The 18412-nt window shown below is 37.1% G+C and overlaps 2 protein-coding genes across 5 annotated transcripts; both read left to right on the plus strand.

Moving 5' to 3' along the window:
• Positions 1-237: 237 nt before the first annotated feature.
• Positions 238-6236, plus strand: LOC137742797 (zinc finger CCCH domain-containing protein 24). 4 transcript variants are annotated; one of them, XM_088679401.1, is made up of 15 exons: positions 238-850; positions 935-1027; positions 1119-1400; positions 1527-1599; positions 1764-1896; positions 1993-2146; positions 2308-2391; positions 2537-2659; positions 2902-3075; positions 3165-3299; positions 3643-3738; positions 3982-4299; positions 5375-5418; positions 5503-5742; positions 5932-6236. In XM_088679401.1, the coding sequence occupies exons 1-15, from the start codon at positions 317-319 to the stop codon at positions 5948-5950; spliced, it is 2502 nt and encodes an 833-aa protein (XP_088535527.1). In that variant the 5' UTR covers positions 238-316; the 3' UTR covers positions 5951-6236. The 4 variants fall into 4 exon arrangements, with proteins under 4 accessions (XP_088535527.1, XP_068338852.2, XP_088535526.1 ...); XM_088679400.1 differs by having other exon boundaries at positions 251-854; positions 939-1027; XM_068482751.2 differs by lacking the exon at positions 5932-6236 and having other exon boundaries at positions 5503-5927.
• Positions 6237-9011: 2775 nt separating this feature from the next.
• LOC137742380 (uncharacterized) lies at positions 9012-14696 on the plus strand. The gene is made up of 8 exons (XM_068482234.2): positions 9012-9567; positions 11173-11667; positions 12572-12734; positions 12889-13186; positions 13352-13424; positions 13501-13591; positions 13871-13950; positions 14347-14696. The coding sequence occupies exons 1-8, from the start codon at positions 9439-9441 to the stop codon at positions 14488-14490; spliced, it is 1473 nt and encodes a 490-aa protein (XP_068338335.2). The 5' UTR covers positions 9012-9438; the 3' UTR covers positions 14491-14696.
• Positions 14697-18412: the final 3716 nt, after the last annotated feature.

Here is an 18412-nt window from a genome sequence, read left to right on the forward strand (position 1 = left end):
AAAAAAATCTAGAATTATTTTTGTCGAATATAACTTAATAGAAAGAAAGTGAAGTATTGAAATGATCGAAATAACACTTAACAAAATTCATATGCAACTTATTCTTAAACTTATGAGATGATAAATTAATAATTTTGAAAAATTAATATGACAAATCGCTTTGAAATTTAGTTAACTGGTCAAATTTAAAAAGATGTGCGTTTATTTAACATTTCAAAAATTTTCCCAAATTACATAAATATAGTTACAAAGTGCAAACCTAAGTACAAGGAACCACTTGACCTCCAAGTTAGCAGACAACTCCATTACTTTCGCAATGTCTTCAACTCCAACTCCAACTGCCGAACCGTCCGCAACTGAACTCCTAAACCCACCATCCCCACTCAACGGGCACGGTTCAACCGATCAACCCCAACCGCCACAGGACCCAGCAACCCAACCGCCCGACGACGTCGTATCCGGCGACAAACGCAAGCGAGAGGTTAACGACGACGTCCAAAACCCTTCCGCCGCGCCCCCTCTATGGAAGACCAGCCTCTGCTCCTTTTTCAGGCGCGAGGCCAAAACCTGCGGCCACGGAAGCGAGTGCCGCTACGCACACGGCGAGGCGGAGCTCCGTCCCCGACCCGACAACACGTGGGACCCGACATCCGAGCGCGCCAAGAAGCAGAAGTTGGAGGAGGAGATTGAGGGGTGCGTGGCTTTGGACAATGTGATGATGACGGAGGCCATCGATGAAGACGGAGACGGCGGCGATGCTGGGGGTTTGGATCCCGAGCTGAGCAAGTGCCTGGTGCATTTGCCGAGGAATTGGAAGTCCGAGAAACTGAAAGAATTTCTCAGTGAGAAGGCAAGTATTTTTCTTAGTGATTTTTATTTTTCGGGTTTCGAATTTCGAAGTTTGGGATTGTGATTTTTTGGTAGTGCATTGCAGGGAGTCGGATTTAAGTCGGCGAAGAAGAAGAAAGGCATGGCTTTAGGTTTTGTGAGTTTTGAGAATGCAGAGCAATTACAAAATGCTGTGAAGGTATCCCCTGACTTGCACAAACATATAATTTCAAACTTTATTGTGTTCAAATTGACATGTTCACTGTCACTTGAAAATCTCTATGTGGCAGGACCTGGAAGGAATATCGATTGGCAACAAAGTTATGAAGGTTGCGGATGTCATTCCCAGATCATTCGAAAAGAGAACGAAATCGATAATGGCACCTCAAATCCCAGGTGTTGGATTAGATGGGGAGAATGTGGAAGACTCTATGACTGCAAATGGGGCTGAGGATGGTGATGGGCTTACTGGACGAAGTGCCCGGAAAGTCGTGACTCCCCTAGCTCATATGTCTTATGATGATCAGTTGGAGCATAAAAAGAGCTCTCTTATGCAGATTCTCAAAAGACTTGTCAGTGGTGCTTGTTTATATTATTTCTTTTAATATCGTAATTTTTGGTATTATTATTAGCATCTATATATTTGTTCACACGCACCGAAAAATGACTTATTTACTGGTGCAACTTTTATTTTGCAGACGAGGAACGCTCGTAAAGCTTGTCCTGATGGTATTCCACTTCCAGAATGGATACTCAAGTCTAGGGAGATAGGTAATCTTCATACATTACCTGTGAACTTATTGAAACTCATTTGATTGTTTTATTAATGTTTTAGAGATGATAGTGGGTCAAAGCGCTTGATTGCTCCAATTTTTCCGTTGTACTTGCAACAAAATTTGACTAGGGATTCACCCTTTGCATTTTGATGATTGTAGGTGGCCTTCCCTGCAGTTTAGAGGGTATACTAGCGTCCCCAGTTGTAAAAGGATATCGGAACAAGTGTGAATTTTCAGTTGGGTATTCTTTACAGGGAAAAATTACTGTGGGGTTTATGCTTGGAAACTTTAGGTAATTCACTGTCAATAGACTTTTCTGTTGTTTTTTTTTTTTTTTTTTTTTTTTTTGTTCTTCAAATAGATTTTTCACTAAATTAAATATTTCCAGGGAGGGTGTTACAGCAGTTGAAGAACCCTTTGACTGCCCAAATGTTTCCAGAATTTCTTCCCAATATGCTTCAATATTTCAGGAATTTCTGCAACATTCAAGTTTACCAATTTGGAACAGATTTAAGAATATTGGATTCTGGCGCCAATTGACGGTAGGTGTTGTAAAATAGAGGGTATACTTGGAAAAAAATTTGTATGACAAGTATCACTGTCTTTCGAAGTACCCAATGCTCATATACTGTTGATATGCACCTGATAAGTAATATTGTTCTCCCAATCACTGAATATTCTGTCTCGTGATTTTTCTTCTAAGGTTCGAGAAGGGAGGAAACCAGGCATTGCTACTGATTCTGAACATTGTGAGGCCAATATTATGGAGGTCATGCTTATTGTTCAGGTTAGTGTGTGCGAACCTGCATCAGGATTTACATGCGTCTTTTCTTTATTTTCCCCTATAAGCCTTCTTTTATAGTTAAAAAAAAAATTTGAATGGTAAAACCATGTAACCGTAATTTTGATGTTTTCACCCTCTCTGTACATAGGTTTCCAGTAGCGGATTTGATGATGCACAAATAACCAGTGAATATGAGAGGTTGGCTCAAGCTTTTGCTGCAGGAGCTGCTGCTAGCTCTCCATCTTTGCCACTAATGTTTTTAGTTATTCAGGTACTAAATCCTTATTTTTTGATAACCAGGTACAAAATCCTTGTAGTCTAGGTTTGTTATAAACTTATCCCAGCTGAAGGTAGTAAGAATGTCATGGCTGAATTCGACTCGATGATGTCTTAGTCTCATGACAGACTGCTACCAAGAGAATATGTTGCTCCCCTTAATTGATGATAGAGCAATATTGTCTCTTCAGTTTCTAAATGTGTTGTGCTCAGTATCATGGTTTACCCTTTTTTCAGGATCACCAAGGAATATCGAATGCAGCTCCAGCTGATGCTCCACTGCGCTCATTATCTATACCTAAAGCAGAAGGTGGTTCCGAAACGCAGTCCGCTGACAATGTTGTAGAACCAAAAATTCATGACTATATAAACAATCTTAAGTTCTGTATATCACCAACAGCCTTTTTCCAGGTTGGTCATCAGCTTGCTATATTGATCAGCTCATCTGAAAAGAGTTTTCCTCGCAATACTAATTATTCCTGAATGCAACTCTACTGCAGGTTAATACCCCTGCTGCAGAGAAGCTTTACTCGCTTGCGGGGGATTGGGCTCAGTTGGGTCCTGATACCTTGCTATTTGATGTATGTTGTGGGACTGGAACAATTGGGCTCACTTTAGCACACCATGTTGGTATGGTAATATTCGAAATCCCGATTCTCATTTTTTTGTCATTTTCCCCCTTTCGGAGCGGTTAGAGTATCTTATAAAGTTGAAAAACGTATGCCTATTATATTGGTGCTATGAACTTTTCAGTCCTCATCATTCATCATGAAACACAGAGAAGGAAACAGAAACCAGTTTTATTTCATAAATAAACTGATCAGTCCGTGCCCTTCTTTTAGAGTCGGTAAATGATAGAAAAATTATAACTCTGTCAGAATGTCAGGTTCCATATCATCTGCATATGAAAACAAAAACTTGTTATTTTTTATTTTCCCCCTATGGACTAAGACTGTTTTCCCTACGAATGTTTTCCAGGTTGTTGGCATTGAAATGAATGCTTCTGCAGTTTCAGATGCTCGTAGGAATGCTGAAATTAATGACATAAAGAACTGTAGATTTGTCTGTGCGAAGGTGAGAATTCGGGTTGTGATTTATATTACGTTATCCATTGCGCCTTTGGATCTTGTGAAAAATACAATACACCCTTGAAAGAAAATTGGAGATAATAAATCCCTATACTATTTCTTATCTTCCAGTCAATTCATTATCTTTTTTTTGTAGAATTTGCAGTTTCTTTGAGTAAGGTTGCTGAGGTAATAAAGTTTTTTTTTTTTTAATGTTTATTTTGTATTATTGTCATCTGTGAAACGACAGGCAGAGGATGTGATGCGGTCTTTGTTGGAAGAGTACGCAATTGCACCTCAGAAACAAGACGATCATGTCACTGAAGGTAGTGACAAAGTTATAGTTACCGAGGGCGAGAAAGCAATCTCAATGGACAACAAACCCAACCCTGAGGAGAGTTCAAGCCATGAGCTTGACACTGCATCTGAGGGTTTAGAAATTGACAAGCAGGAAGTGAGAAGCCAACCTCAAAGCAGTTGCACTTCTGAAAAGGGGAAAACTCCAGTCAAATGTTTCAGTAATGTTGTTGCTATTGTTGATCCTCCACGAAACGGACTTCACCCCACTGTGAGTAACACTCTGGTGCATTCCATATGAATCTCTGAAAATTTTGCACCCTTTTTGACTCATGGTTTGCTCAACCAGCATGTGAATTTGATTGGTAAATTTTCAGTTTGGCCCATGCGAGCCTTGAAAACTTTAACCTTTTTTAAAAGGTCAGGTTTGTTTGGGCTAGCTTGCCCACTTGAAATCTTTGATCAGAATATCAAAGACTGAAAAGTATATGCAGGTAGCAAATTGTCTAGTGAACCATGTTGAAGTGAATGAGTGGTTTTTCAGAAGTTTTGGAGACCCTTCCACTGGTAGCCTACAAGCTGTTTCTTGTTCTTATCAAATACGCTCATCTTTTTACGAGTGCGTCAAAATTTCTTATCCATTAACTGGTGTTAAATACTGCAGTTGTGGGTTTTTTTTCCTTCGACTCACAAAATAGGCTCACTTCTGGAAATGTTCGGAGTAATCGTCTTTCCACGGTTCTAAGACCTGGTTTGGTACTGAGGTGATTCTGAAAAAAGCTGCTATCAAAAAAAGTTGGGAGCTGTTTTTGTGTTTGGTAAACACTCAGCTTCAGTTTTTTTTTACAGTTTTGGATGAAAAAAAAACCAAAAACAAGAAGCTGCAAAACCCAGCTTTGAAAAACCGGATTTTTTTCACATCTGTTTTACATAAAAGTTTACCAAACACTCTAATACTGCTTTTTTTTTTTTTTTTTTTTCAAAAGCACTTTTACAAAAAAGTTTACCAAACACTCTGCTGCTTTATTTCACAGCTGTTTATTCTCACAGCATAGCAGAAGCAGCTTTTTTTCAAAGCACAACAATACCAAACCAGCCCTAAATAGTTTTTTTTACTTCTTTTGAAATCTAGTAAACTGTTTATGCAAAAATTATGTTCTTTTTTGTTTATGTTTACCGCTGAACAACATTTCCTAATTGGTTTTCTCTGATTTAGGACTGTGATTTGATATTGGCTATTGACGTGAGCATCAACAATGTCTATATGTTTAGTAGCTTTTGTTGTATGTTTGTGACAATATATTTCCCGAGACTGTTGAACCTGATGATTGGTCTGAAATATGTAGGTGATCAAAGCACTGAGGACTCATGCTGATCTACGGAAGCTTGTGTAAGTTCACATACTTTGCCGTGTTTTTTTTGCCTTCATTTATTTCGGTACTGGAAGCTGACTTTCTTTTCCTATTTGGTATAGCTACATTTCCTGCAATCCTGAAACGTTGGTGGCAAATGCGATCGAGCTTTGCACACCTTCTCCTGAGAAAATCGACAAGAACAAGAACAACAGAGCATGGAGAAACATGGGCAGTGCTGGCCTAGCACGGCACAGAACCAAGTCTATGCCTGCTTCAGAGCCTTTCCGTCCTGTAAAAGCAATGGCTGTTGACATTTTCCCACATACCGTACACTGTGAATTAGTAATGCTCCTTGAGAGGTAGGCATGCAGCTGATCACACCAATCTGAATGGTTCAACAAATAATTTATTTCGTTTACTAACAAAATTTTGACAGAATTTTACAGTTAGTTTTCAATTAGCATCTACCAGTTTTGTAGCGTTGAAGTATTTGAATGCTCGATAGACTTTCGTTTTTCACGAGTGCATATTTTCATTTGTTGAATTAGTGTCACCTATGCACATTGATCCAACGACCAACTGCTCTTTGACGGTGAGAGGAGCTGGGAGGTGGCGTCCCAAAAGTGTTTTACATGTCCAAACTTCAATGGCCTAGCCTTATGAGATGTGCCATCCTTTAAAAACGATGTTCCAGTGGAGTCCTATTAGGAAAGAAATCCAAGAGGAAAGAAATCTCACACTTTTGATAACAAACGATGTGACAGGATGGTTAATTCAACAACATAATATTTGGCTTGGGCCATTTAAACTACAACCGTTATTTTTCTCATTTAATGGAGTGAAATCATTTAAATATACAAACGTCATATTCAAAATTATTCATCCTCTTTATCAGCGTTTAAAGGGCATGCATAGGAAAATTTATTCATCTTGTAGATTGTTTAACAATTCATGTATTGAAGAAAATGATGGGTTATGATAACAAATAACATCTTCGTGATGAACAGTTAATTTGTTTGATTCATATGAATGACTAAATATTCTTCGAATCGAATGAATGTTTTTAAGGATGGTCTTTAGATGATCATAGAGTTCCGATTATGATGTTTGAATACTGCTTTTCCTCATGCTTCTTTTTCTCTCTTTTGCTTTCTCTTCTTTTAAATTCATTGGCCGCTGACAGCTAAGGATACCTCCAGCATAATTTGTACTGGAAAGGAGGAAAAAGCATAAAATTTTTTTACTTTGGAGTTTGTATTAAATAACTATTAGTCATATTCAAACGGTATTTTAAATCAATCATACGTTGCTATTCATTTTAACTTTTCAATATAACTGTGTGTGATTGACTTATTTTAATAATATTAACTTATCACAGTAACATCTTGTTACATGAAAGTCCTCCCTATGATGGAGTCTTTCAATAATTTCAATTAGGTTTGGAACATTATTGTTTAATTGGAAGCTCCATTGGGTTTCACTTTTTCAATTTAAATCATTTTTTTATCTTGTTTAGCAGCCATTTCGGACTTTAAGTAGGCACGTGGCACTTGGTAGGCTTGTTTCTTCCGACATATGATGATCTCTAATTTATGATTTGTGATAATATTTGTGGTGACAACAACAACTAGCACCACCACCGTGAGAAAGGCGAAAGTATGATTGATTTGGATTATACTACGCACTAGGTTACCCATAACTTTATCAAAGCCCCTCTCTCTCTCTTTTTCCTCAATCAAGTTTACCGTCTAACACAAGAGAAAGATTCGGTTGTAACCGAGATTATCTCATTTTGTTCTCAAAATACTCATCACTGAACTGACTAAATGAATTGTATTAGATTATAATTATCATAAAGCACTGCTTCAAGCTCGTCTCTAATAAATAATAATCAATAAGAATGCAAACATTTGAACTCTATTATGTCTATATAGCGTAATAGTAATATTTAGATTAAATGTCTTAATCATGTTAGGGAAGCAACACAGACTGTTGACTCAAGTCTTAAGTGCTTTTTTAACCAGCAAGGAATATGGAACTTTGAAAAGCAGGGTCTCCCGCCCAAGAAACTGGAGCTTGAGAGGCCCTTTATAAAAGCACTGCAGGGAAAAGCAAAGTGCTGGGGTTTCTAATTAAGATTTTTGTAGACTTTGATTACGAATGCATTAACTACCTTAGAAAGTTATAAACAATTAATCTGAGATAATGTTAAAAAGATTCGGAATAAAAAAAAAACTGTGGCTTTTGTAAATTAGTAGGCTTAGTGCCCTCGTCACTCACGGTGCTGATGTGATACTTTTATGATTCTGTAAGTCATCTTATCTACCATCACTGCCGCCAGGTGCACTATTATTACTCGGTGCAGCCATTTCTCCTCCCTTATGATTTCTTCCCACCAAGCAAATTACTATTCATTGGTAAAAATAAGTTAAGTTTAACTTACAGGTTAGAGGAATGTTTCTTTCTAGGCAATGTCATCTCGAGAAGATTAACTTTTCGGTTCTTATATTATTATTAATGTTACTAATTCACGTGTTATAATATAAGTGGATATCAGAATTAATACACTAGAAACATAAACATAGTAAATCTTGTTATTTTGTAACATAATGCAATGATGAGAAAGAGATTTGCACATCAAAGTTTGGATATTAAACATTTATTTTAGTATAAACTCCTTCACAACGATAAATAATGTGTAATTAAATGAATAAAATTAGGATAAAAGGCTACCAAGATCCATGTTTAAGGGTTAATCCCAAATTCAAACCCAATATTCCTATTGGATGCCTCTTTTACACACACTCAAATTGATTGGTTGAAGGTCAAATTTAAGATTTATGTCAATAAGCGTATATTCATTCATTTGTATGAAACCATGTTCTAAAATAGTAGCACCGACCATGTTATTTAAAGTAGCAAAATTGAGATTCTGAGAGGTCCAACCAAGATGCACCTCCACTTCAACGAGGATGGATGAATTCTGAACCCAACAACTTTAACAGACGCACCAAGTTCTTGTGACAAACTAAAATGAAACCAACCTCCTTTTAAGAAAAAGAACAAAGTCTTAGACTGTATTGGACCATTGGCATCTCTCTTTTAAAAGTGAGCAAAAATAACTTTAAAGTTAAAATTAGTTACTATTAACTCATTTTAATTTAACAATTATTCTCTGACGTGATACTGTGAACCGTTTTTATTTCACACCGAACAAAATTGATATCACGCCGGTCGCATTTTGCTTATTTGTTATTCGTATAACGTCTGTTTATTCACGCGACACTGATTTAGCGTACCTGTAACAAAACATAACCAGCCGACCGAGTGCTATATAAAAAAGAAGAGGGTTAATGTCATAGTAGAAATCAAGCACCTTTGTGACCCTCTCACCGAGGCCCAAGGCTCCCCACCACATTTCCTCCTTTCAAGTATTCATTGAAAATCCTTCTCACATGCTTTTTGATAATTCCACATCTTATTTTTTATGATCTATTTCTTATACTTAAATTTCTTGATATTTTAAAGTTCCTCACCCAAATAGTATCGGAGTAATTAGGGGTGATTTTCGGATAGATCGGAGTGGTCAAAGAAAAAATTGTTAAAGCAAGCAAAGTACGTATGACAAGGGGGTGGAGTTAGCGTGTCAAAAAAGCCCCCCAAAAATTGACGGGAGTCCGCGCGCACAATGAATGTGACGCTCACTGCTGAGGGAAGGAAAGAGTGGAGAGTGGCAGTGTAGGCAGAGTAGGCCACCCCCCTCCAACCCCCCACGACCTTTTGCCATAAATGTGCATTCAGCAGCGTCTCCAAGTGTCCTTTCCTCTGCTTTTACCAATCCTACTTGCTTTTCCCTTCCTTCCCTTCCTCTCACCCTCCCTCAGACCCCAAGAAACCTACATCTCCATAACTCAAAATTCCAATTTCTCTCTTTTTTTTCCTTTTAATCTCTTTATTTTTTTCTCTTTTTTTGGGTTTATTTTTGAGATTGGGATGCATAGGCTTGTTGTTTGAAGGGTGTTCTGAATTGGGTTTTGTTTGGTTTGTGGGATTGTATGAGAGAGAGAGAGAGAGAGAGAGAGAGAGAGAGAGAGAGAGAGAGAATGGGAACTGAGGAAGAAAAGCATGATCATGGTCAAAGTTCATGCCAGGGGCAAGGAGAAGTTGACGTGCCACTTGACAAGGTACAAACTTTCTGCTTCTATTTACTATTTACAGTTTACAATTTCACTCACTTTGTAATTCTGCAATAGCCATTTTCCCTATGTTTTGAGCTAATCATGAGCTAGTTTGTAAGTATGTTTACTCGTTTATTTACCTCAGATGATTAATTGATTGTTTGTTTCATGTCTTTTGCTTGGATCATCTGTTTTCCGATGCTCTTGTTCTCTGTTTGTTCATAAGCCAAAGAAAAAATAAACAGGAAGTTATTGGGATCAATTTGATTGTTAATTCTGTTATGCTTTTGGATTTCTACTACTGGGTTTGTGAATCATTACGGTGTCAAGAAATCGTCCGTTTCGCCGCATTTTCTTTGATTGGTATGACCAATTTGAAACAATATTATTGGTAGAGATCATGCACAAAACTGCAAAACTATATTTGTACTGTTAATGTCTAATCCAGTTGTCAAATATGTAAAGTTTGTCTACAAATCAACAGTTGTAACTTTAATTTTTCAGTGATGCAATAGCAGTTTTTTCTTTTAATTTTGATAAGAAAAGTTATTAAAGTTGTATGGGTGTACAATCTACTTACTGAAATGAGCCGAAGACAGACCTGATGTGTTAGTTCCCTAAACATGATCATGTGCAATTCTTTTCAAATCAACATCCTGTAAATAAACTGGATTAACATTTCGTACTCTGAAGAAAAAATTGCGGGTGTCTTGCCGAAATGAGTGTGGTGGAGATTTTAATGTCTCTCAATAATCTTAGCAACATCCAGTTTATGTTGTTTTCAGTACAAATGTGAGTGTTTGACTGCCACATGTGCGTGAATGTAAATCAAATGATAAAATTGTTTTATGTGTTTTCGATAATAGAGACTACGGTTAAATACCTAGCAGTTGTGCATTTAAACATACCCCTGTTGTATTACTACTAATCTCTAAGTTTGAACATTTTAAAGTTACAATGTATCGGATTTGAATTGTGAGATTGGCTGATATTAGAAATTCATAGTAGTGAAAGTTTTCTGGTATATGTTCAGTTATTAAACGATCCACTTCACTGAACTACACTGCAGATTAGGCCCCACAAGTGATCCCCATGGCTTGCAAACCACGGGGATCCCTCTCATGCAGCTGCCTGCACACACAGACACAGAGACAGAGAGATATATATGACTTACCTTTGAAACTGGAATCTTGGTATATAAATGATATAAGGAAATAGATTTAAATCTAGTTCAGAAAAAAATGATCAAGTACATCAGATATTACTGATTGTGATGGTGACCATTATCTTTCATGGATCAAGCTGTTTTCTTTTTCCCTCATTAATTTCTGCCTACAAAAAGAATACTACATAAAAGACTTGGAAGACATTTTCGAGTAATGGATACAAAAATGTAGGTTCTAAACAAGCGTATGAGTTAATACAACACTTCTATCTGATACAGCTGGTTACTTCTGTCTTCGGAACTGCTATCTTGTATAATCAGATTAATTTATTGAAAAACTTGAAACAAGAAAAGATTGCTAAGCTGGCAACTAAAATAAATACTGTGTTGCGTTCTGCTCATATTTTACAACCTCTTCAATTCATTCTATATCCTCGTTTGTTCAGGTTGAAGATTCAGTAGTAGTTGCTGAAGAAGCACCCCAAGTTCATCCATGGAAGCGACAAAATCTCCACCTGGAGATACCCACGAGACCATCCGAAGATTGTGTTCAGGATTTTGTTGCAATAAAGATGCCTCCAACACCGAGTCCCACTCCTAGGAAAGTAAATTTTCTCTTGACACCTGGTTCTGTAGATGGAAGAATGAGTGGATCGCCAGGGCCCTCTTCAGCTAAAGGCAAATCATCTATAAAATCTCTTTTACCAAAACTAAGCTTCAAGTATCGAAGTACTGCTGATGCGGAGAAGGCTTCCAACCTAGCTTCAGTAGGTTCTTCTACAGGAGTTCGGGAAAAAGCTTCCATCTCAAGGTCACTGTCTCTCACAAAATTATTCACACCGAAGATGAAGAGAACATCATCCCTACCTGTAACTCCAATGGCACTTGCACTCCGAGAATCTGCACACGGCGGAAGTGTTGGTGGCTCTCTGAATTCAATTGTAAGTTCTGGACATTATTGCTCAAGAATGTCTAATCTAACCTAGTTGATCAACCCACCACCACGTGGTTGTTAGCATTACGGATGTAGCTTCATTAGATGTGTTCAAGTTCTTGTTCAATTAATCACTAGTACATACATAGCATACATGTTAACTAGGCCATCAAACATGTGAAGAATATCTTAGAATTATAACCTCATCTAGTACCCTAGCATCTATTCCTTCCAATTCTATGAGTACCCCATTATCTTGCTGCTCAAATCTACTTGCTCTTAGGCCATCTCCAACCGAAGGAGGGCCAGAGGGCTCCCTTTAGCCCTATAGCCCTCCAAGAAATTATATTTTACTGAACAGTGCCATGCCATATTTCATACCATCTCCAGCTAAGGGGGTCAAAGGGCTATAGGCCAAACATAGCCCTGTGACAAAAAACCATCTCCAACCGAGGGGGCCAAAGGGTCTTAGGCCAAACATAATTTATTATTTCAATTTGAATACTACAACAACTTAAATTTAAAAACTACAACTTAAATTTAAAATTTTATTATTTATTATTATTATTTAAATTTTGTTCCAAAAAAAAAAAAAAATTCAAATCCAACGGCTACTGGCGTCAGGATGACGTCGGTAGCCAATGGCATTTGAAATTTGGGCCAGCCTGGGGCTAGCTGGCTGGCTCATTTGGGCCAGGCGGTTGGCTTGATTTGGTGTTTTTGGCCCGGTAGGGCCCACGAGCCCTTTGGCCTAGCCCTCGGTTGGAGACGGTTTTCGTGCCATTTCGGGCTATTTTTAACCCTATGGCCCTCTAGCCGGATTGGTTGGAGATGACCTAACGTCTTAGTCATGTCCATCTATAAACATGTGTATTACTATTACAAGGGCTTGTTTCCTTTTTATCTTACAGAGGAAAGAATCCAAAAGACAGATAGCTCGCTCACTTTCAGTCCCAGTCAACCATAAAGAAGTGAACTTAAGGAGGATGGATTCATTTTTTCGTGTATTTCCTTCCACTCCTCGAGTCAAGGAAGGAGATGATGTATCAATTAGTTCCCCAACAGAAGATGCTGGTATCTTTCTTGTCTAGTTACGATTATGTTATAAACACTGACTGCTGATCAAGTTTTATATGATAACGTTTCTGACTTATAACTTTGTTGTATAAAAAATTTGCTTAGGCTATTATGTTAACTCTTACTCTATCTTATTGATCTCATGGTTCAGGGAAAGATGATGATAATGGTGAAGACATATCTGAGGAAGAGGCCGTCTGTAGAATTTGTCTTGTGGAACTGTGTGAAGGGGGTGAGACTCTCAAAATGGAATGCAGTTGCAAAGGTGAACTTGCTCTGGCTCACCAAGAATGTGCTATTAAATGGTTTAGCATCAAAGGTAACAAGACCTGTGATGTGTGTAAGCAAGACGTTCAAAACCTGCCTGTCACTCTATTACGAATTCAAAGTGTTCGAGCTCGAAATGCTGGTGCAAGTTTATATGGGCAGGAAGATGCTAATGGGAACAGGCAAGTGGGTTTGCATTTTTACAGTTCTCATTGTTCAATGCCTCACAAACAAACATGCTTGTTTATTATCTTGCATCCCATAAGCTCAATAAAAGAATCTCGCTGAAAAAAATGATCCATAGAAAAACATTCATGCGCTAATGTTGTTCGTTCATATCTTTTCAGGGTTTGGCAGGAAGTGCCTGTGCTCGTCATTGTCAGCATGCTTGCCTACTTTTGCTTTCTTGAGCAGCTCCTGGTAAGATTGGAAATCAAAACTGCGGAGTTGTCAATTTATATTTCTGCCTCCTTCATAATATGCATGTTCACTGCAGGTGGAGAAGATGGGTACTGGAGCAATTGCCATCTCTCTTCCATTTTCATGTGTACTGGGTCTCCTCTCATCCATGACCTCATCAACCATGGGTAGGCTGACAATCGTCCTTTCTCCTTAAGTTGTGCAATCTTCGAGTGCTCATTTGTGGTGTGAAAAACACACGTTCTGAGTTTATAGGTTACAAGGAATTGTAACATGCATCGTCCCGAAGGAAACTACAAGAGCAATCATTTAATATTAGAATATAAAGCCATGATATATTTTCGTGCAACCGTGGCAGTGAATTTTTATCATATTCTTTTAAGATCAAAATTCCGACTTATAGATTGTTGATTCACTACCCTAACTTTTGAATCTTCTGTGTTCAGTGCAAAGAAGATTTGTCTGGGTTTATGCATCGGTTCAGTTTGCTCTGGTGGTTCTATTTGCACATATATTTTACTCGTTGGTAAGAAGCTCTTTCTGCGGCAAGTTATCTTTTCTTTGTTTTTCTTAGGTTCATTCCGCACTTTTCTTGTAATCGAAGTGGAACCCAAACGACCTCCTATTTATAATTTGCTGCTCTCAGTGTGGCTTACAAACTTTTATGCATATTATAAATCAGATCATAAATATCGATCAACTTTTTGCACCACTCTGAACACTAAGAAATGGCTTTGTGCTATTATTTGGACCTTCAATCCCTTCTGAACAACTAGTATCCCATATCCTGTGATGTACATTTATTTGAAGTCAATATGCTACACTTATTATCTATGATTTTCATGTTGAAATAAATGTAGCATTCCAAGTCCTGTCATCTTATGCCAATGTTAAATACTTTTGCATTATGTTGTGTCTTCAGGTCCGCGTGCAAGCAGTTCTTTGTATTCTCCTCGCAACATTTGCCGGGTTGGGAGTTGCAATGAGTGGGAGTTCCATCATTGTCGAGTCCTTGAGATGGAGAAGAAGATGGCAAACTGCATCCGAGCAACGTCAGTTGCCCTAATTGTCGACATGAGTCACATGACTAGAGCAGTTCCCAGGAACCATAAATTCACACAGGAGTCCAATCTTTATTGTAAGGTCATCAATGGCTGACATCACGTGTTTAAGCTTATAGCGGAGATATGAGTTTCGATAATTTTTGTAAATATCCTGGAATTTTGTATGCTTCCTATGTTTAATACAAGATTTGAGATTGTATAGCCTCAAGATAGCAGTGGTGGTACCAAGTAGTGAGTAATTAGACGTATTGTTGTTAGAGCAAATGAAGTATTAGTTTCTCGTCTGACCTCCTAGTTCAACTACGCGTTATCTAAACAATTTATAAAAGTTAGGGTTTTGTACTTCCTACATGGTTAATTTCTGCATGCAAATTCCATCAATGCAATTATAATATACAGTTATTAAGAACAAATCAATGTTCTGTGCTGAGATCTCTATAATTTCAATTTGAAATTATTTAGTGTTACGTTTTCCTTTTAATTTGCACAAAAGGAAAAACTAAATGCTACCTTGCTAAGAACACAAAATCAATTTAATGGTGGCTCTTAAAAGTTTAAGCATTTTAATTCCCAGACTAAATACTTTAGCATCTACAATATTATGAAAACCCAAGACAATGATCTTGTGTTGTTTGAAGAGAAAAAATTATTAATGGAATAACTATTTAAGTCATAATTTGTTGGTTTTGGGTTGAGCTAAGAAAAATATTGCTCAAAGACATGAATCAAGCGCATTAATTAATCTTTGAGTTGGCACCATGACCTAAAATGAGTTGAATGAACTGAATACTTAGTAACACCGCAGATCGAGTGTTTCTTATTTATTCAGTGGTGAATAAAAGTTACAGTTACACAGAGTTTAACTTTTATGATATCGAAGCTACACATATAAAGCATGCATGGTTCTTTAAACGAATTGTCTTCGACACTTGCCTTGGTTTGCATTCCCCCAAATCGTACCTAAATGATCGGGGCCACAAATAACATATCATCACGTAGAAATTTTATAATTGGACACGTTCAACTTTTTAATCTTTATTTGAAGACCATTTCTATACAAAATTATTTTCTCAAAGATCGTTTAGTCATTCATATGTATCACATAAATGGACAATTCATCATTAATATGTTACTTTGGTACCTACACCATTGATTTACTCAATACGTAAGACTAAGCGATCTCCCATTAGAATAATTTTTTTGTAAGGATGATCTTCAAATGAAAACTAGGAAATTAAATTGTTCTAATTATGAAGTTTCTAGGGGGTGAAGATATGTTATTTGTAAGTAGGGAAATGAGCTCATCTTTATAATGGGGGAAACTCAAGTATTATTCTTAATAAAATAAATGTTACGGTTATTATTATTTAATTTTTTTTTTTGAACAAACAAATGTTATGTACGGTTATTTAGAGTTTAACTTTTTTTTTTTTTTGTCAAAGTTACACGTATAATGCATGCATGGTTCTTCAAACTGACGTTATTCATCACTTACCATGAAAAATAATGAAAAAAATGTTACAATTACACAGAGTTCAACTTGTCTGATGTTGAAGCAACACATACAAGGCATGCATTGTTCTTAAAACGGAGGTTCTTCGTCACTTACAATGAAAGTTAATGAAAAAAAGTTACAGTTACACTGATTCAACTCGTCTGATGTCGAAGCAACACGTACAAGGCATGCATGGTTCTTAAAATGGACTTTCTTCGCCATTTACCATGAAATTAACAAAATAAACATTATGGTTACATAGAGTCTAACTTTTCTGATGTCGAAGCTACACGTATAAGACATGAATCATTTTTCAAAGTTAAAACGGACTTTCTTCGACACTTACCTTGATAATTCATGTGACCTTATCTCTCTTGTGCTTATCCATTCCAAGGTCTTGCTCTATATAAATCATCTTTCCCAACAGGATGCGAATCCACACTTCGTACTGCACTGTAAGCACAAGCAACATAGATGAGTTGGTGCTTAAAGCCTTTGTTAGAACTTGCGGTACTTATCCAAGCTCATAACAATTCTTGGAAATGGGTGGCATGGGAGGAAGAGGGAAAGTAGAGACGGATCCTAGAGCCTTCCGGCAGGTTTGCTGTCGGTGGCGTGGGAGGGTTGGTTTCCAATCTTCTCACCGCTAGTAATCCGCCTGAGCCTTGATTCTTTTGGACTCTGACCTCGACAGTTAACTGAAGACGAGGCGCGGTCCTTGGAGTCAGGACTCCAACCTTCACTCGTAAGAAGAGCCACATGGTAATGTGTCCGAGTTTATGCCGGAAGCAATTACCATGTGTACTAGTTTTTGCCAAAGATAAGTTTGTTGTTTTTGTTTTTACTTAATGACATGAAAGAGATTTAAACTCAGGACTTCTTTCGACAAAATGAAGACTCAAGTGGAACTGAAAGAAACGATCACGGGCTTAGTTCGGCAAAAAATTTCTTCAGCGTAATATGTTTGCTGAAATATGATATCATTGAAAGGAGTTTTCCTAGAAAATGTGACGTGAGAAAAGGTGCTGTCCACCACCATGCATCCAGTAGTTTTCCTAGTGAAATAGATCTTTTCATTTGCAAATGTGTTGTAGGTCAAATGATTAAGAGAATTCATCTTTGCACGTAAGGGCTTCTGTTTGAACGATTGAATCCCCTTTTGTTTGTATGGCGTTAGAAGTTACAAATTCTTTGTGGGTTTGAATCTTGATAGCTTCAAGTCTCTAACTCTAGCAGCCTGGCTTGCGGTTACGTCCCAGGTTGAGCAAATTGGCTCAGGCATAAAATCACGTAATTTTCTTTGATTTGAAATTATTTGGTTGGTCATATGTTATGAGAAATTCAGTTCAGCTAAAGATGATGCGTTCAGTGACTTGTGCGTGCGGATAAATTGTGATACAATGTCTCCAAACTGATGTCATATTCATATCTGATAGTGAGCTCTCTCCAAATTAGGCTGTTTCTGTGGGTCTATAAAGTCATGCATAAGATTCCTAAGCGGATAGAGGAACCCCATTTTGAATAAATTCTCAAGGGGCTGTAGAGCAAAAGTGCTGATAACGTATTGTAGAATGAAGTACTTTGAGAGTGAATGACAAAATTTTATTAGAGAATTGTTGTAGTGTGTTACAATGTGAGGCATAACCACTTTTATATAGTGGTGTGGCTATCTGTCAAATTATTCAATGGGTAGAATCAGTTGGACTAATTAATTGAAAAATGAATAGCCTATTCATTTGAGGAATCAATGGCGTGACGATTACAGCAATTAATTGAGAAATGAATGACCTATGTTAACACTCAAAACTTGTGGATCAAACTCAGATGGATGTGGGTCAGCTCACATATCATTTTGAGTTTCAAGCTAAAAACTCAAGGATCACTTCTATTGATTTTCAATATCAAAACTAAAGTAATAAGTTATACTAATATCATATACCATTTTAACTAAAAAGCTTATCGAATTTAAGGAAAACTATGAATAAAAAGGCTTCAGTGTCTCACAACTTTATTTTATTAAACAAAACCATCTAATAAAAATAAGAATGAAAAAAAAAAGCGGTAGCATTTTCATTAATAAGTTGACATTTGGTGGCATCAATAATTAGAAAAATTCACCAACCCTAAAGATTAAGGAAAACGTTTAGTTGGCTGGGGCTATAGGCTTTTATAAATATTGAACTCAATTCAACTTTTAAAATTTCGAAACACTTTTCGAGTTTTGCGTACTTATTTTTGTTTAGTTGGACTATTTTTAAAAATTAAACTCAAGATCAATTTAAAAACATAGATAATTTGTTAAAAACCAAAAAGTGAGATTTTGTTGAATTTTTTTAACTCAACACAACTCTAACTATCTCCAATTTCTTCCGATGTCCGAATTTTCTCTCTCATCACCCTCTGTCTCTCCTATTTAATTTAGGACAATG

The sequence above is a fragment of the Pyrus communis genome, chromosome 11 (assembly GCF_041283825.1).
Source record: "Pyrus communis isolate YQ-2024b chromosome 11, ASM4128382v1, whole genome shotgun sequence".
Lineage (NCBI taxonomy): Eukaryota > Viridiplantae > Streptophyta > Magnoliopsida > Rosales > Rosaceae > Pyrus > Pyrus communis.

What these genes read in the sequence shown, in the direction of transcription:
- LOC137742380 (XM_068482234.2), top strand. Translation starts at nt 9,439, where the DNA reads ATGAGAGAGAGAGAGAGAGAGAGAGAGAGAGAGAGAGAGAGAGAGAGA. An exon ending in CATGACCTCATCAACCATGG is followed by an intron (nt 13,592 to 13,870) that starts GTAGGCTGACAA and finishes TTCTGTGTTCAG; the next exon opens with TGCAAAGAAGATTTGTCTGG. An exon ending in CACATATATTTTACTCGTTG is followed by an intron (nt 13,951 to 14,346) that starts GTAAGAAGCTCT and finishes TTGTGTCTTCAG; the next exon opens with GTCCGCGTGCAAGCAGTTCT.
- LOC137742797 (XM_088679401.1), top strand. Translation starts at nt 317, where the DNA reads ATGTCTTCAACTCCAACTCCAACTGCCGAACCGTCCGCAACTGAACTC. An exon ending in GATTCTGGCGCCAATTGACG is followed by an intron (nt 2,147 to 2,307) that starts GTAGGTGTTGTA and finishes TTTTCTTCTAAG; the next exon opens with GTTCGAGAAGGGAGGAAACC. An exon ending in TAATGTTTTTAGTTATTCAG is followed by an intron (nt 2,660 to 2,901) that starts GTACTAAATCCT and finishes CCCTTTTTTCAG; the next exon opens with GATCACCAAGGAATATCGAA.